Source organism: Branchiostoma lanceolatum, chromosome 10 (genome assembly GCF_035083965.1).
Source record: "Branchiostoma lanceolatum isolate klBraLanc5 chromosome 10, klBraLanc5.hap2, whole genome shotgun sequence".
Lineage (NCBI taxonomy): Eukaryota > Metazoa > Chordata > Leptocardii > Amphioxiformes > Branchiostomatidae > Branchiostoma > Branchiostoma lanceolatum.
Window position 1 is genome coordinate 7,116,998 of NC_089731.1, and position 17,579 is coordinate 7,134,576.

General features: G+C 41.0%; 2 protein-coding genes across 2 annotated transcripts in view; both read right to left on the reverse strand.

Annotated features, from left to right (window-relative positions):
- Positions 1-777: 777 nt before the first annotated feature.
- LOC136443227 (rap1 GTPase-activating protein 1-like) lies at positions 778-11,869 on the reverse strand. The gene is made up of 13 exons (XM_066440372.1): positions 11,744-11,869; positions 11,487-11,549; positions 8,552-8,599; positions 7,535-7,723; positions 7,100-7,203; positions 6,609-6,741; positions 6,054-6,310; positions 5,533-5,746; positions 4,594-4,752; positions 4,136-4,381; positions 3,616-3,836; positions 3,131-3,336; positions 778-2,873 (listed from the first exon to the last, which is right to left on the reverse strand). Exons 1-13 carry the CDS (start codon positions 11,759-11,761, stop codon positions 2,641-2,643), a joined length of 2,091 nt encoding a protein of 696 aa, XP_066296469.1. The 5' UTR covers positions 11,762-11,869; the 3' UTR covers positions 778-2,640.
- Positions 11,870-15,921: 4,052 nt separating this feature from the next.
- LOC136443893 (sericin-2-like) overlaps positions 15,922-17,579 on the reverse strand; it is a 77,175-nt gene continuing 75,517 nt past the window's right edge. The window contains exon 6 of the mRNA XM_066441266.1: positions 15,922-16,042. Within this exon, the coding sequence (XP_066297363.1) occupies positions 15,922-16,042 (121 nt within the window). The remainder of the gene's footprint in view (positions 16,043-17,579) is intronic.

Here is a 17,579-nt window from a genome sequence, read left to right on the forward strand (position 1 = left end):
AAGATAATCACCTGGAACGATTTATAATCGATGAGAAACACTCATGATAGGTCAATCAAAAATCATTTGGCGAAGGTATGAGGTCATGGAACTCTGGTTCAGAATGTTTTATGTAGTATTTGAAGGACCTCTTCCATTGCAGCGACTTCTCAAAATGTAATTTGACTGCTTTAGTATTGACCAGTCAGGTGATGCAATTAACATGAGTTGTTTCTAAAATGGACAGAGTAGTCTATAATGCTGTGCTGAGGCATGTGGTAGCCTGAGTTACAAAATCTCTCAGTCAGGGCTTATTGGCCCCCCTCTCCTCTTGTGGCCTGTCTAGCTAGTGGAATGGCTGATAGAAGCTTGGTCAGGCTGAGGTAAATGGTTGCTAACTTTGTAATAGCCTTCGGCTTGTTGGGTAGCCCTGGCTGTATTTGTAATACCATGTATATCAAATCAAATCAACTCATAGTGGTGAGGAGTCTACATGTTTAAGCCATATCACAGATTTAACTGTGCATGCACAGCGAGATGTACTATGAGTAATACAAGTAAGTCAAAGTCGAAGGCCTATGAGACATACAGAAACAAAACACGTCTAGAAGTGTGTCAAGCATGGCCTAGACAATAAATGTGTACAAGTTAGGTGCCTTAATGTTTTACATATTAACCACAACGCATCTTTGCTGCAGTTTAAACTGAGATAGCTTATTCACAACATTCTTGTCTTTCAAAACTCATCTTAAGTATAGCTTCAATCTACAAAGCAAGAAACAAACAAACTCCTGCATATTTCATTGTTAAAACTGTGTTTATTCTATTAAACATTATCAGTACAAACAGGAAACATTGTGGGCAAGGCTGCCCACATGTACAACCTTTAAGTAAAAATCAGAAACAGCGGACTCTTAAAATGTTATAAATTCAAAGTACACTCAACAACATGGGTTTATCCAATATGTTGACGGTAAAATCATACACTGTAACAATTAAAAATGTTTTGTTGATCTTACAAAATGCTGTTTGATAGAGAGTCGAACCTCCATATGTATGTATAATACAACAGGGGTGTTTGAAGTATAAATTACCTATCAAACATCAACATGTAAGTGAAATCTTATGTGATAAAATGCAAAACAAACAACATGCACTTGTAATAAAAAAAACATGGTTGAAGAATCTAAAACAATCATCAGCTTTTTCATGAAAGCCATTTTCATGGCATGTAAGACAGATTACACAGCTGCAGTACCCATTCAAACTGCTAGCTGGCATTCAATGACAGTGTGATTCCATCAAAATGCCAAACATCACCTTAACATGGGGTAAAACGTAGGATTTGAAATGTATCTCCTATCATGACCTGAATTTATTTAAAAGTTTGCAACACCTTTCCCTTTGCAAGAGATAAAATCATAAAATCTAAAATACATCAGTCCAACCTTGGGTTGACTATTTTGAATGCTCAATTTACAAAGTGTCCTTTCGGTGAATTTCTTGTAACATCTTGAACAATTACAACATGTTAAAACTTTTGGTAAATACTACGAATACTCCTGTCAGCTGATCCGTTCACCCAAGATCAAACACTTAGCAGAATTACTCCCAATATCAAACAATGATTTTCTCCTGCAGCACATTTCCTCTGAAGCCTCTCAATTGGCACAAAAGCTTTATATTTCTTTATACACATGAAACCTCATACACGTATCATCACAATTATCAGGTAGAATCTGTATTGTCCATACATAGCGTATTAAGTTTTAGGGAGCAAACAATGTCATACATTCTGATTAATTCAATCATATTCAATCTCTGTGCTACCAAAAATGTTCCTGTTTAACTGTACAAATTCTTCTGCCCAAAGCACATGTAGAGAGGTTCACACACATGGGAACTCAATTCAATGCACCAAATGTTACAAAATTTACACGACATATATAGATCTATACACATGGCTCCAGCCTCAATATCATAACAGTCTGAGGCAGTTTCAGGTTAAATAGGTGTTCTATGGCACAAGGTGACTGAAATTTCAAAACAAATTTATCTTGACACTGAGCCAGTAGAGAAGTTAAGAATAACACTTTTCTCAGATTTTTCCACAGATTCTGGGGTTCATGCATTAACACAATTGTTTACAAAAATTAATTTGGAAAACGAAAGTTACAACTGTCACTTAGTGTATTGTAAAAAACAACAGAGGAAGTCTTTCCTCCATCTAATTCAAGACTTGTAAGTGTACTGTTTTAACTCAATAAAATACCATATTGAAGTTGCAAGATTAGAGCAAACTTCTTACAAATGACGCTGTATAAATATTAGTCCGACACGCCTACACTCAAAACAATCACGGTTTTATCCTTATAACTGTCGCTTGACAATTTCCGTACAAAAGCGTTTGAAAGGCAATGTTAGAGCAATAATCATAGCACTGAGCAGGTACACTGCACTACATATTAGCCTGTATCCATTGTGCACATTAACACACCACCTGTAACACTTCAGTACATCACACTGGACAACAATTCTGTCAATTATCTGCACTGCAAATTCTTCTGTATAACCAGCATACAAGAAAACATGACATGTCCAACAATATCTACTGTACAACCGTATCGTTCTGTATTTACACATTCAAGACCACCGTTCAATTCAGACAAAGTTGTCGTTTCCTGTGTTCGATCTGTGGGACTGTTCCAGTGAAAGATTTCTGAGTCGCCGAAGTTCCCGGTTCGCTGACGACAGCTCGGCACCCTGCCTCATCTCCCTCTCTTTTAACTTCTTAACTTCGCGTTGGATCACCACGTTCTGTCGCAGGAGGTCAAGCTTCTCCATTTTCAATCTGTTTATCTCAGAGTTCAGCATGGACACCTGCCTCTGCAGTTCTGTTGAAAAAAGATAGATGACACTTAGTAACCATATACAGTACAGTACAGTATGAATAAAGTACAGTATCAAATTTATGAATCAAAGTATTCCACTTGTCTCATAAAGTCATATCTATTCATATACATTTATGTATAGGTTGATTCATCAGTATCCACTTGACTGTAGTAGACCTTACAAAAGTCGCTGTACTTTTGTTGTGTCGATATAGACTTTTATCATTATATCTGTCTTTGTGATAATGACATTTCCTCACCATTGCTGGCTGCAGCTCCGCCGTCCTCCAGACAGTTATTGCAGGTGAAGTTCTCCTGCTTCACGCTGTTGGGGGAGTCTCCTGACGACATGCTCTCCATCCCGGTGTCCGAGTCCTCCCTCTCTTCATTCAGCTCGCCCAGACTGATGATACTGCTGCAGGAGTTAGACAGGGACGACGACGAACCCTCACCCGCACTAGGCTGCCTGCAGGACAGAAAGGAAAACTCAGTTTTAAAACCTGATTCAACCAACGCTCATTAGGAAAGAAGGTTAACTTGGTAGAAATATCTGACTGTTTCAGAATTTTATCCAGTTGCTTGAGTAACTGTCATTTGGCAAATCTGTACTGTAACTCACAAACATAAAGCTAACTTACATGGCTAGGAGGTCATCCTACATACAGATGCTATAAAAGAAAAATGGAGGCTACTATTTCTTATAAATTCACCTGAAATGTAAACTCGTAACGTAAAGCTAACTTACATGGCATTTCCTGACCGATGTGACTTGACAGGCGACACGTCAGGCGAGCTCCGTGGAGACGACCAGTTGGACCCAGCGTTCGAGGACACGACCCCGGAGTCGTTGCGGTTCTTGAGCGGCGGCAGGATTGGCTGCTTCTTGTCGGCCTCCGCTGCCGTTCTTCTGTTGTACTTCTTCTGGCCCGTCCGCTTACTGGAGCCTTTTCTGCCCAGGATGGACGACTGTAATACAATGTCAAGGAATTTAGAAAAGAAACGCATCAAATGTCAATGAATAAATAGATAAATAAATGTCACACACATTATCAATGTTGAAATATATATCATTTGGTAAACCTTATTCAGACAAACTCCTGAAAAACATTAGGTGGGAAGGGTTCTGTTTCAAGGTGTTTCCCTTTAAGTTTATGAACCGTTTTTGTTCCGAAGATGGAATATCACTACTGAAACTTAAGTCGATTGTACTGATAACAAGACATATTAGAAGCACCACATGTGTAGAGATGTCAAGAAATACTTACAATTCCTGGTGTTTTCCCCTCGCTGTAGCTGTGCGGCAGAGCGTCCTTCTCGCGTCTGTTGTTCTGAATGGAGGCGATGTCCCACGATTGGCTCCGACCCCGTATGACCTTACGGAACGTGTCGAAGAAGCTGCCACTCTCGCTCTTTGCGTCCGGCGACGGTGCGTCCATGCGGCCACTCATCTGCAAGTTCTTGGCATTCAGTTCAGTGTACAGAGACTCAAGGAGCGCCGATCTTGTTCTCTCCTAGAATGATCAAGAAAAGGCAGTTTTAGTAAACAGCAACGCAGCATTGCAATTACCTTCCTTCCTTACTGTTGTCACAATATTATTCAAGCCCACACCCAGACTAGTTTTACCTTGTGTGTGGCTTTCGCAATGGTTTAGGGCTTGAATCATTTACGTTTACCAAATTGGACAGTATCTGATCAATCTTCCAGAGAAAACACAAAGCTCACCTCCAGTTTGGCGAATCTCTCGGCCTTGTAAGATGCGATTTCTGCGTTGATGAGTTTACTGAGGAGGAACTCGCGGAAAGCCGGTCCCTTCCTGAAGACTGCGGGGTTCGGTAGGGTCGGGCCGAAGAACGGCACGTCATCACGCGCTGCTACAGAGACCTGGAGGTACAATGAATGAAAGATGATTTAGTCACTAAAATTTCTGTCGCGGGTCACTGAAACTTATAATCATTAGAACTTGTAAATTTTAGACGCCAGAATTTCTTTTATCGTAATATACTACATGTTAGTGACTTTATGATGTGATGTTGGCATTTTTGCTTAGGCAAGCAATGTTTCATAACGATAATCTATGGATACCAAAAAAAGTGTTCCAATATGAACTTCAAGGCGATTCATTCTGTTACATTCTGCATTATCTCCCTAAAAATAAAGGTATTGGCTTTCGTATCTTAAGTATCACCGTCTACGTGCCCCATAGCAACATTTCGGTGGCATTTGCCACAGCCATAGAAATAACACAAGGACAGTCTGCCTTTTATGTTAAGCCACATGGCTTACGTAAAAAGGTATGGTTTACGCAACAAACTCCTGTAACCTTATCTAGATAAAGCCCCACCTCACAATTCTCAGAACATAGGATGAAATATATACTTATGTAACATGTCTCGGATTCAACCATTAAAACTGAATCTAGGTAATGGTAATACGGCAGTTCAGGTAGGTTCAGTGATGTAATGATACAAGTCAAGGGGCTTTTAGAAAACCTTTTAAAAATTTGTTTCAGCATTTAGGCAGAAGCAACCGTTTATCCACCACATGACAGATGAATTCTGTACAACACATCGGTGACTGTCCTAAACATGTCCTCGATTCGCTGTTGTAAACATATCATGCAACAAATGTGATCCACACTAAAGCATATAAGCAGTTCCTTACCTTGTAATGTGTGTTCTCAGAGCAGGCGTTGAGAGGCTGAACCACGATGAACGCGTGGAGGAAGTGCGAGGCAATCATGTCGGGGGTGAAGGGCGTGTTCTCCTCCTGGAAGATGATGCAGACGATGTCGTTCCCGATGTGTCTCTTCCTCTGCAGCTGCTGGCTGTCGCCCTCCGTGTAGGGCAGCTTCGTGGACACGTGGAACATGACCTCCCTGTGTGACAACAAGATCATGAACCATGAGATGCTGACAAAAATATTGATTTCTTGGGTACTTACCCGTACGTATAGAGATGATACAAACTTTAAGCTATTAAACATACCGTTCAAGGAAAATATACAATGTAGACCGGCATCACCTTTCCTTGAACTTGGTGTACACAGAAGTAATATAATAAAGCAGCAAAAACTTTTGGGAGCTGATAGCCTTTGACTGGCTACTGATTTAGTAAACTAAGATACCCTATTTCAGTCCTTGCCTTTGCTAAAAAGCATGTTACAAAAAAGATAAAAAGACTCACCTGTCCTTGAACTTGGTGTAGACAGAAGTCTTGCCCGTCTGGCCGTGCGACGTGTCCAGTCCGCCACGATAGCCCTCAAAGTCCTGCAGTTCCACCTGCTCCCCTAGGAGGCCCAGGAACTCCTGGAAGGCGGGGCTCTCCTGCCTGTTGCAGAACATGTCCTCCTCTTTTACCTGCCCAAACTTCTGGTACACCACCCCAAACTTGTACTGATTGGTCAGGACATGCTCATCATATGTCACTAGCAGTTCCGAACCCTAGGTTTTGGAGGAAGAGAATTTCAGGTGGTCAGTATATTGTATAAAGTATTTCTTTTATATCATCTTACTTTATTCTTTCGTATTTCATTCTATATCATAACTATTAGTGTCACTAGCAGTTCCAAACCCAAGGTTTCATCTCATTTTATTTATTTTTATTCTATCCTATTTCATTCTATATCATGAATATCAGCTAGGAGCATTAAGCTGTGCTCCTTTCATTAGAACTTATCCAAAATCATTTCCAATTCAAGGTAAGCTAGAGCCCTGCATGGTAAAATATCATTTTCCTTACCTTGGGAAATAGGACAGGGTGGAATCTCTCCACAGAAACATCCTCACACACCAGCTTGGCCATTCTGGCCGGGCCGGGAAACTCGGCCAGGCAGGAGGAGGGGACGATCTCATGGATGGTACCCGTGTGTCGTCTGGGGAATGGAGAATAAAGGCATAATGAAACACCAACGTTTCTAAACTTCACGTTTCACCTATTGGTATAAGCCGTTCTGAAGAAGAATTTTAACTAATTCTCCAACGGAAACAAGAAGTGGATTCATTCAGTCCTTGATTGACTTGAGTGCTGTATTAAGTCACAAAAAGTTAATAATCTTTGTTTCTGTCGGAAATTAAGATTTATTCTCATACTTTTTACTTTCTGGCTGAAGCTCCAGTCATTTGATAGCACAATGCATTTAGTTAAAACTATAATTAGTAAAGTCTGTATTTCACAAAAATAAAAACCTAGATGTCTTGATCTTGACACAAATAAGAAGGCCTTGGACCTACCTGAGAATGAGTCTCAAGTGTTCCTGTGAGGAGATGGTCTCCGGCTTGACAGACAGAACCAGATGTCCCAGGTTCTCATCCCATGCAAAGAAGTTCATGTGCTCCTACAGATGCACAAAAGGGACATCATGTCAGCTTTACACAGTGGGAGTAAGGTGCAAACATCACACAGTAATTGTAAATCTTGAATGTTTGCAATAGTTATATTCTTTTGGTAAGAGGTTACTGTGAAATCATAACACCGCAAATATGCATTCTGTAATTCTACCACAACTACAGCATTGTTTCAATCGCAAACTTCAAACACTGCAAAGATATACTTTCTCCTCCAACTCCGAAATAAAACACCACAAAGGTAAATGCATTTACAGTAACCACAAAAAAAGGACCAAAAAAAGAGTAGTAGAATGAATGATGTTAGTGTTGTGTGCTTACCTTGCCCAGAAAGTGTCTTCTGTAGCATTTCGCGGTGTCGTCTGCCTCGAGCTTGTACTTGGCAGGACAGGAGGGGAGGATGGGGCGACCCTGGCTGTCCGTCAGTGTGTCCGGGTCGTTTCCGTCCACCCAGTATCTGCCACTGGTCGGGGCCACGATCATCGGGTATGGGCCCTCGCCTTTGATGACCTGTAATAACACGGACAAAATTTGCCATCAACTTCCTGTTATGGTATACTTCTTTTAACACTACAGTCAAACATGTCAAATGACCACCTCAAAGACCACCTGGCCACTTTTTTGGTGTTCTCTTAGATGATTTTCCCCATTGACAAGCAAGAAGAATCCTGTCTATAGTGTCAACCTGTCCACGTGCACATAGACCAGATCCTATTGGTCCCCTGAGTGGTCTTCTTGGGCAGTTTTGGTTATATTCTAATGGCTCAGACTATAGCAGCGTCAGTTTTATCACATTTGCACATTTCTGGTAGCAAAGGATTTTTTAGCCCAAAGTTCTACCCACAAATTTGGCCTTCAATACAAGTCACCTTGGCATTGAGGTGTTATCAGCAAACTTCCTTAGTGGGAATAATTCCCTTTGCCCTGAGGTCCTAGATGCACTTGAAAGATAAGGTCCTACTGCACAAAATCCAATTACGCTGGGATGTACTGCAACAGCCGATAACCTAATCTACATGTTTGCCTGGGAGCCTATATTCCACATGTACACGATAACCTGTAGACATTTCTGCCCGGAAACTCGCGCTGGCTGTTAATGGAGTAGGCTCCACCGAACAAAGGAGCCTATCTTTACTCCTACTTGGGATTGGAAGGACAGGATTTTTTCCTCATTTCCGACTGAATATGAGCATGGCAAGACTGCTATCAGGACTCAGATTGAGGCTGCATGTTGGGTGCTTTTCTAATGCAGACAGTTTGCCGACATTTTGCTGAATACAGAAATATTTTTTATTTTTGCCAGTCTTGCTTATGGTAGATGTACTGAAGGATGTTTACCTGTTGGAGAAGTCTATAGGATGGTCTGCAACTGGGGCTGGGAGAGTCCTGGAGAAGATCAAAAACAAAGAAGAATATTGTAAATTTTACGTACAGGAATTAAAGATGTATGCAATAACACAGCAATCGTGAATGATGTATATCTGTCAGAGGTGACACACAGTTCAATGGTCATTCAGTGCTTTGTGGGAATGATTCAGATTAAATTGTATTGTACTGAACCAGGAGGTGTGCCATGGGGAATCAAAGTACCTATCAACGCCTACACCACATCACCTATACTATTTCCATCATTCTCTTTCCTGCTTGACCCTACAGCTAGCAGAGGCAATAAGAGTGGTAGAGGACAGAGTTGACTGGAGGAGAATAGTGGACGAATCTTCCATACTTCAATGACTCCAACTTAGGTCAAGAGAAAGGTAAGATGAGTCTGCCCCTACAACAAAGTGCTTCGAGGTCTTGGAGGTCACCATAATTATATCTGTTGCCGTACAGGGACATGCCTAGACTGACACTGAAAGCCTTTTGAAGTTTGTACCTTCACTGGGGATGCAGGCAACCGAGAACAATGTTTAAAAATTCATGCTTCCTTCTCCCGTCTGGCCTTACAAAAATCTACATGGTGATGGTGTCCTTTGCCATGGAAAGTTCACACAAGGACACGTTCAAAGCTTGAAAGCCTTTTGAAGTCTGTACCTAGTCTGGGGGATGGATTCTGCAGGGAGTAGTGTTTTCAAATCAATGCATCTCTGTCTTGTCAGGCTCTAGAAGAATTCTAAAGAGTTTGAGGTCCCGGTAATGATGTTCATTGCCATGGAAGGTTGACACAAGGACATGTACAGACTCCTTCAGAGCTCAAAAACTCATATGATCCTTGTACCAAGGCCAGTGATGGAGACCACATACAGAACCCCCGGGTTTATGAGGACCCTAGTTTGTATGGATGAGGCATGTGCAATGCCACAGCACGAAGCAATTTTGCCAGTGGGCACACTCCCAGTTAACCTCTGCTCCAGCCTAATTAAGAGAGAGGCTTTGCTTGCAGGCTCTGCATTTGGTTGGGAGCCAAGATGGTTATTTTTCACAGACTTCTGCTTTCCCTTTGCCGATGGCACATGGACTGGCTCAAGGGGACACGTGCCTCAGAGGTGTGCCCAGCAGGCTTTTTGATTCTAACACAGACAGAACGGCAGGAATAACAAAGTGGAAAACGGGCGTATGTTCTTTCACCCTGTCATCTTTTTCTTCTCATCTTCTGAAACAAACATGATCTTAAAAAGCACTTCACTAAAAATGCTTCCTGACAACGGAAGAGTCAGACTTCAAAGAGATAGTCAGCTCTGAGCTTCCTGCCACTGCAGACAGGATACTGTCATGATTACTATTCAAGTTCTCACGACTACCAAGAATCCTTTTGGGTCATGCATTTTGTATGCCACACAAGCGGTGGATTAGTTTTGCTTTTAATGGTGAGAAGTCAAATGTTAAGAGACATCACCTTTGAACCTGTTAAACGTTTTTAGCTTGGACTATGTTTGGTGAATTCTGTAGATTCTTAAATGTCAAATTTCTGCAGCTGAGATAAGACCAGGATGCATGAATGTTATACTATAAATGCATTTAAGTTGGTGTGATTTTTATTTTGCAGTAGGGAGAAAATGAAGTGTTTGCGGTGGTTTTAAGTTTGCGTTTGAAATAGTAGTGCCACAGTCAGAGACGGGCAAAAAGTTCCACTGCAAAAACCACGAACATAAAACCACAGCGAACATTTCTGCATTTTACAGTATTGAATTGTGGCAAACTTTATGATTTTATGCAGCTCTGGTGCTACTACATGTACCTGGGTAGACTTTAATGTTATCTCCCCTCCAGACTTTACAAACTTTCCTACTTGTCAAACCTACTTAAGATCATGGCTTATGATCAGTCCTGCCCATCTGAGTGGAAAATCGGGTAGCACTAAGGCTAAGTAATAGCTCTTTGGGGCACAACCATGACTCCCTTATCGGTTCATTTCTGTCCGACTGGGCAGAGTGGTTTGGAGCAGTGTTGTTTCAGTGATACCTTAGGGATTCTATCAAATAACTTTCAAGTCCTCAAGTATTGCATGTAGGTTAGGCTGTTTGGTGAAAAGGGAAACTTCTATCCCATTGAGATTTAAAAAAATAGTTTTCACAAAGCTACAGCTATTCTTGACAAAAAACAGCAAGGCCCAAAGTTGCCCATAAACCAGAAAGTCTGCTACACAGGGATCCATTCCATGGCAGATTCTATAAACTTTCCTAACAACATTTCTGGGGGAAAATATCATATTCACTTCTACTCTTTTTAGTCAAACTTTGGCCTGACGTTTTTCGACCATACACAAAAGTGCAGTACCTGCCTCTGTCATTTCTATTCATGAACAGCCTCCTGAATGTTGTTTGCTCCCATTACAAAATGTATTATGTCCTACTGCACGAAAAAATCTGACCATTGAAGTGTGTCAAATCCTCGGGTGGCAGGTGAAATTGCTCAAGTTTGCTTCCCTTGTAAGTATACGCAGGCTTACCCCTAGGACACGAAATGGATTTGCATACAGATGTGGTAATCAATACACTGAACATCGCCATGCCTGACTACGTGCCTGCAGGGCAAAGAGAGCTACATGTACGAACTGGTACTTTTTGGAAAAATCAATGATGCAGTCTTGTGGTGAAAATTGAGGTGAAAAAACAGAAGTCAGATATTTTTTCTGGCTTTCAGCCTCTCCATTTGGTAAGGACTGGAGCTTTATCGACAGATTCACAGCATATTAATTCAAGTTCTTTTTATAATTAAAGGGCTCTTATTTTCAGTCACATTTTGTACCATTATAGTGGTCGAAAATAAATAAAACAGTGACAAGCAATGCGGATCACACCAGTTTTAACATGTACGTCTTAAAGAAACTTACCCGGTGGTCTCGAGGTTTGCAGGCCTCTGGCAGAGTGCACCGCTGCTCATCCAGTCGGTCGCTCTAAAAATAGAGAGAAAAAACATGAAGAACAATTACAAGAAAGTCCATTTATGAAAAATGATGACAATCCCAAGAACAAAAAGTGTAACACATTTGATACCCGACTTGCAATTTTGTCAACCAATAAAATATGGTCTTCTCAGAGAATATTATCAGATGAATTTAAAACATATGGATACAAAAACTGGACTCACCTGGACCTTTTCCAGCATTGCGATCAGATCTTTTGTCTGCAGTGAAGTAGAGAAAAGAAACAATGTGAGATCTGAGTCGGCTCTGTGAACTTCACACACACACGATGGCACTGAAATGTTCTGACAGGACCAGCATCAGACTATATATAGGCCTGCATCAATGAATCCATTACCAGTTTGTCATGCTTCTGATCAGCAAAGTACCTTCCTGGCAGACACTTCAGGGGATGGCATTGATCTTGACGCATGGGTTTGCGGCTGTGCACATGACATTCGACACACGTGAAAATGTCCTCACGCGTCCTTTAACGATTGGCAATCTGAAGTGAATTCATAACCCTTGTCTCTCTACCGCGATATTAATAGTTTCCCTATGTGGGTGGAACTCTCTGGCACTCTTCCTGTATTAGGGAGAATTGTTGCCAAGAGACACTTATCATTTTGATGGGCAGGCCAGAAATTACCCTTTAGTTCAATGTTATTAATATCTGAGCACTGTCAGTGGCAGTGCAGGAAACTTCCCTCAAAACTTTACGATCCACCTAGTATTGTGGGTGGAGAGAATAATTTCTTTCTACTGTGGAATTATACGGGTACATGTATGTTTTACTGAATCCAGGGAGCCGACATAACACTGCACACACCGGAATGGAATTAGTCACACACGTAGTAACCTTAATGGGGGATTTCCTTTTCCTCTACATGTATTTCACATCTATAGAGAATGAAACTGCTTTGAGCAGGTCAAACATTCTCAGAAAGTCAGTAAAATTTAGGTCAAGCCGCAGATGAAACGCACCTCTGCCTTGTAAAGATTGTAAAGAGCAGGGTTCACCAGAGTTCACAGGCCCAGACTTTGATGGGATATTGCCTCACTCACAAATCGATCCAGTAGGAGGCTATATGTGCTGCACCCATTAGCCCCACTCTATACATCATGGAAGCAATTGGACATGACTGGCGGGGACATTGACATTTCCCTGTACAAGCAGCACAGGGGACAATGGTGAGGTGCGGTGCTGCATACCTTTGGCCTTCCAATATTTCCCATGTTTAGTAATAAGGTGTCAACATACATGTACACTGTAATGGTGATACTACACCAACATTATGGTCTATTAATCTGATACTAGGTCCTATGGTTGGACATTATGAGATCTTCTGTTTGCCATCAAAGCAGAATTCACCACATTCTGGATGAAGGGAGAGTGATGTGGTATAATCAATACCATTGGAGGTACTCATTTCTAATAAATGAGATGATAGATTAGAATCAAAGTTGGAGATGGGATCTTGGTGATTAATATCATTCCTACTTAGAGCCTCCATATGTGGTGGTAGGGGACTTTCATCCTTGCATTTAATCACCAAGGTTCCACTCTTCTTTCCTTTGAAAAAGCTGGATCAAGCTATTTCCCTGGCAATCATTATTAGCTATTTTCTAATTCACTCATACTTTTAGAAAAAGTCCTCCGAAACATCTACTTTTTTGTTCTCTTCATACATCTGGATTCCATGCTCGTTTCATTTCATTGTGTATTGCCAAACTGAAATGATTCCACGGATTCAGACAGTCTGTAAATCAACCAAGAGTTAAACAATGTAATCTGCCATGGCAACTGTCCTTGGTGCTGAATCTATGATGTTCTAACAGTTCAACTCCATCCATTGGAAAGTGAGTAATAAGTTAGATTTGTCAAGTTTCCACAAACCAGCTAACACAAAAAAACAGCATCTAATAGCCTCTCTTGCCTAAACTTTATGTAGGAGACAGGAGAGGGACCAACATCTTGATGTAAAAAAGTCTGTCTACTGGTAAAAACTGCCTAACAAGTTATGTACGCAGCAGTACACAGTAAAATGATACATGAATACAAAGTAACAAGTCAGTGGCCTGGAAACTTAAATACAGCCCAGAGCGAGAGAAATGTGAATCGCGAGTGATTGCACTGAATTTCTCTGCCCTCCTCTTGTCAGAAGCGATCTATCTCCCTGCACAATTTACAGGACTTTTCGTCGGAATGACTTCCAAGTAAGATTAAGTGCAATCAACATGACAATGAACTGATATTAAGACTCATCACCTAGTCAGATATATCGATTCCTGGGGGGCATGAAATTGGGAATTACACTGCGGCAGACAATCCTGGCACAGGCGGAGGGCATTAATATCAATTTGTATGCATCGGGAAAGGGGCTGGCAGGGAAATGATCTGCTACATATCATTTGGCAAGGAAAGTCGGGCATTAGACTTACGCTTCTAATCAGACAAAGTAGAAAGTTGTAATTTATGACTGGCTGTGATACTTTCACTATTTGATAAGTCACTCTTGATTTGAAGTTTTCTAGCAACTAGAACAAGGCCGAAAGCTTCAAAATCCCCATGAAATCCATAGTTACTGACAACTAGCGATTTTTGCTTAGATTTTGAAATAACTGAGAAATTTTTCTATGCCCTAATTTTGGATATATGTCTTTGATACCACTTGGTCATGTCTGAACTCTCTAAATATAAATAAAAACCATGCTGCCCCCCTACTGCGGGCAAAGCTGGCTCAGACATTAAGCATAACCTCTGCTTTTCCAAAGATATCTCTAACATTTCTACTTATAGTGCAGATAAAATAAAGTTACACACAGCTGTGACTAAAGCATGTCTAAGCACATAGGCTGGGGAATTTGGATGAGCTCAATGGAAACTAAAATTATGTATCAAAGTTTAACTGCAATTTCCAACACAAGAAATTGGACTTACCTAAACTAAAAGATACTAAAATTGGCAATCATAAATATTCTGTGAACAATTTGGGGGTGGGGATGGTGGGTGGTTGTGAAATGTGCACAAGTCTCTGGAAATGATGGCTTGCTGGACAGATTTTGCGTCAGACTAGCTGCAATTGTGGGAATCATTTGTGGGAGTTTTCCAGGTCGGAATCTGTGAACGTCAATGCACTCAGCAGGAAGTTGGCGTAAGTGGCGACCTTTCCACCTCACGGCCAGCAAAGGTCATCTACCGAGTCATAACAAGATCATCTCCTGCTGCCGTTACCAACATCACAGTGAAGACGTGCATGTGTGTCCATGTTGGAGAACATTCCAGATAAAACCCGGTGATGCCGGTCAATGTTCTACTAAGATTTGTAGGTACCGCAAGAAAATAGTTTCAATATGGTCTGCCAAACAGTTGCCATTAATACCTCATACTCATAGGATTTTTTTTTACTTTTAACACTGCCCGTGAACTCACTTTTAAAGCAAAAGGACATGTGAAGTATCAGACATGTACAGAATTTGTAAAATCACTTGGAATTGTGTGAGAAATGGTACTTGTGGCCAGTGAAGTGGAAGTTGAGCTATAACAGCAAGTTTGCAGGAGTTGGAACATCACGTGGTGCTCCCACACTGTCAAGTGCGGTAATCTTTGGTCTCGCGAAGCGTGGCCAAATTGGTACTCGGCATCTCAACGACCTCAGTCCATTACAGTTACGTACTTTCACACGCAACGTTGGAATCATGCCACCCAGAAACACTTGCTACATTGCAGCCATGTTAACTACATATTCCCCAGGAACATCTATAATTTATATGGGAAGCAACTCTACTACATTAAGGCAGGCCAATTAAAATGATTGCTATAGTCGACTCTTCAATTGAGATCGGTGAATTGTCTTGAAAATGGTAAAATCTAAACCCCGGCAAAAGCATAATGATCAAGTACATTCCACAACAATTTAGTATAAACAGTACAAATTGAGGAATTTTCATCTTTCTTAAATTGCTAGAGTCATTTAGTCACTGTTGAATGAAAGAAAATCCCTAAATCCTTCTTGGCTTAACCTTCTGTGGATTGGGTGCAGATTAATTTCTTTCAAAATTGAAGAAGAGACTAGAAAAATGTCTATATATAACTCTGCATAAAGGCTGGGAATTTGCACAATTAGATTTGATGTAAGAGTTTGAGTTTGGCATCATCAAGTCCCATACATAGAGACTGGTAGACTGGTAATTATGAGCAATTTTGCAATTTGCCGTCTCCATGGTAAGCAGTTTTATCTACTTGTGCATACAACATGACATCACAGCATCTCCAACATTGCACATTCCGCATCGTGTAGGTAATTGTTGCTTCTACCTCATTTATAATAAACAAGTGCCTAGTGTATGAGAATCCTCTCATCTAGCTTGAACCATTTGTGCAGTCAATGTTACTAACCGTAGCGTCCAATGGCATGGGGCCGTTCTTGTCCTCCCGGTCGGCATGGTCGGTACAGTACAGTCCGTCCTCCATGCTGCGTTTTCTGCAGAAACAACACAGCGGAATGCTTAACAAAGGGCAACACCAATGCAGTTCCTTGGTTCATACTCTCAAATCTCAAACTGTACACTTCTCAACTTTATACACCATGACCTGTATATGTAATATTCAGTATCAGCTATTTATTCCAGGTAGTATCCCAGACATACATGTATGTGCATGTACATGTGCACAGGTTATTGACAAAGCAGTAGAGTTTCCATGATGTATGGAGTCTTCGATTATCTAAAACCTTAAAATCCAAGGTACTGGTTGAACTGAAATGCATTGAATATGCACCATGGAAAAAAACTCTCAACTATATATCTAACAGTTAAGTTTGGGACAAGAAAATGTGAAGCCGTGACTGTGGTCTGAAGATATCAGCAAGCTACTGCCATGCCAACAATACACTGACTAAGAGGTTACCACATAAAGGATAACAAAAAAGCCACATAAAGCCTCCATACCAGCATACAATCATCAAGATAACCCAATTCTATCAGACACAATCTCCCTCTCTTGCATCCATGATAATATTTGCCTTTTATGTTCCCAACATTAGAATCATAACTATGATATTAGACATTTCTTGATTAAGGATCCAATCATTGTGGTTGATATGAAACATCGTTAAATCTTGGCGGATTCAATTGCTTGATCGCACAAAACCAATTTGTGATATCGTATCCCCGGGGGAGCCATGCATTCATGTGTGCTGATTACAGTCAATGCTGTTACAGGAGAGAAACTGAATTATATCGGAGCAGTCAAGTACCGTGTCTGCGGAGTTTATGATATCACAGCCACCAGGGGTGCAGTCTCACATCTACAGTTCTATTAACAGAACAGTGATGTCATTGTCTAGTGGAGTCTTCAGTAATAGCAGAGAATACAGATGGTATCAAGGGATTGGCTGCTTGTTTCATGGTATGGATCTCAGCAGTGAGAAATACATGTAAGTCTGCCAGGTTGAGTCCAGTTTAGACATCAAGAATGGTGATGAATCACATATTTCAATAACCAAAGGGTCTTTAATTTCTGGAACTGACAATTTCTAGCTTCTATCCCACTTATACCCGGCCTGCAGTAGAGCCCTTTGAGCTCACAAGCAGAACTGATCAGATACAGCTAGACTCATCATGTACACCACAGTCTCCCTCTTCTTCCAAAATTCTGCATCATGTCCTTAGTTATCGTCTGAAATAATGGACAGACCACATTAAAATTTGTGAGCCAAATCCAAGACAAGGACACGGAATGGGGTCGTATAAAACGTGCCTGGGAATGTGTACACAGGATGTGTGGGATTCAACTCTAGGTACAGCTGTTATATATAGCAGAGTAAATGTCAGAAATGATTCCCAACACAGCAGACATTGACAACAACAGTAAGAAAAGTCACTAAGTGGAGAATGCTTGGTGCCCACTAGGCTCTACATGTATGGTTCAGTCTAAGTTAATAAAGCAAGTGCGGCAGAAAGAAACATCTTCTACAGAACGTCATGTCCTTGCGAACAGAATATGAACTGGATGAAAGC

Bases quoted from the DNA above. Each gene is read 5' to 3' on its own strand.
- LOC136443227 (XM_066440372.1), bottom strand. The intron at 8,600-11,486 runs GTAAGTTTCTTT...GATCTTCTCCAG, and splicing joins GCAAACCTCGAGACCACCGG to GACTCTCCCAGCCCCAGTTG. The intron at 4,753-5,532 runs GTAAGGAACTGC...TTGTACCTCCAG, and splicing joins CTGAGAACACACATTACAAG to GTCTCTGTAGCAGCGCGTGA.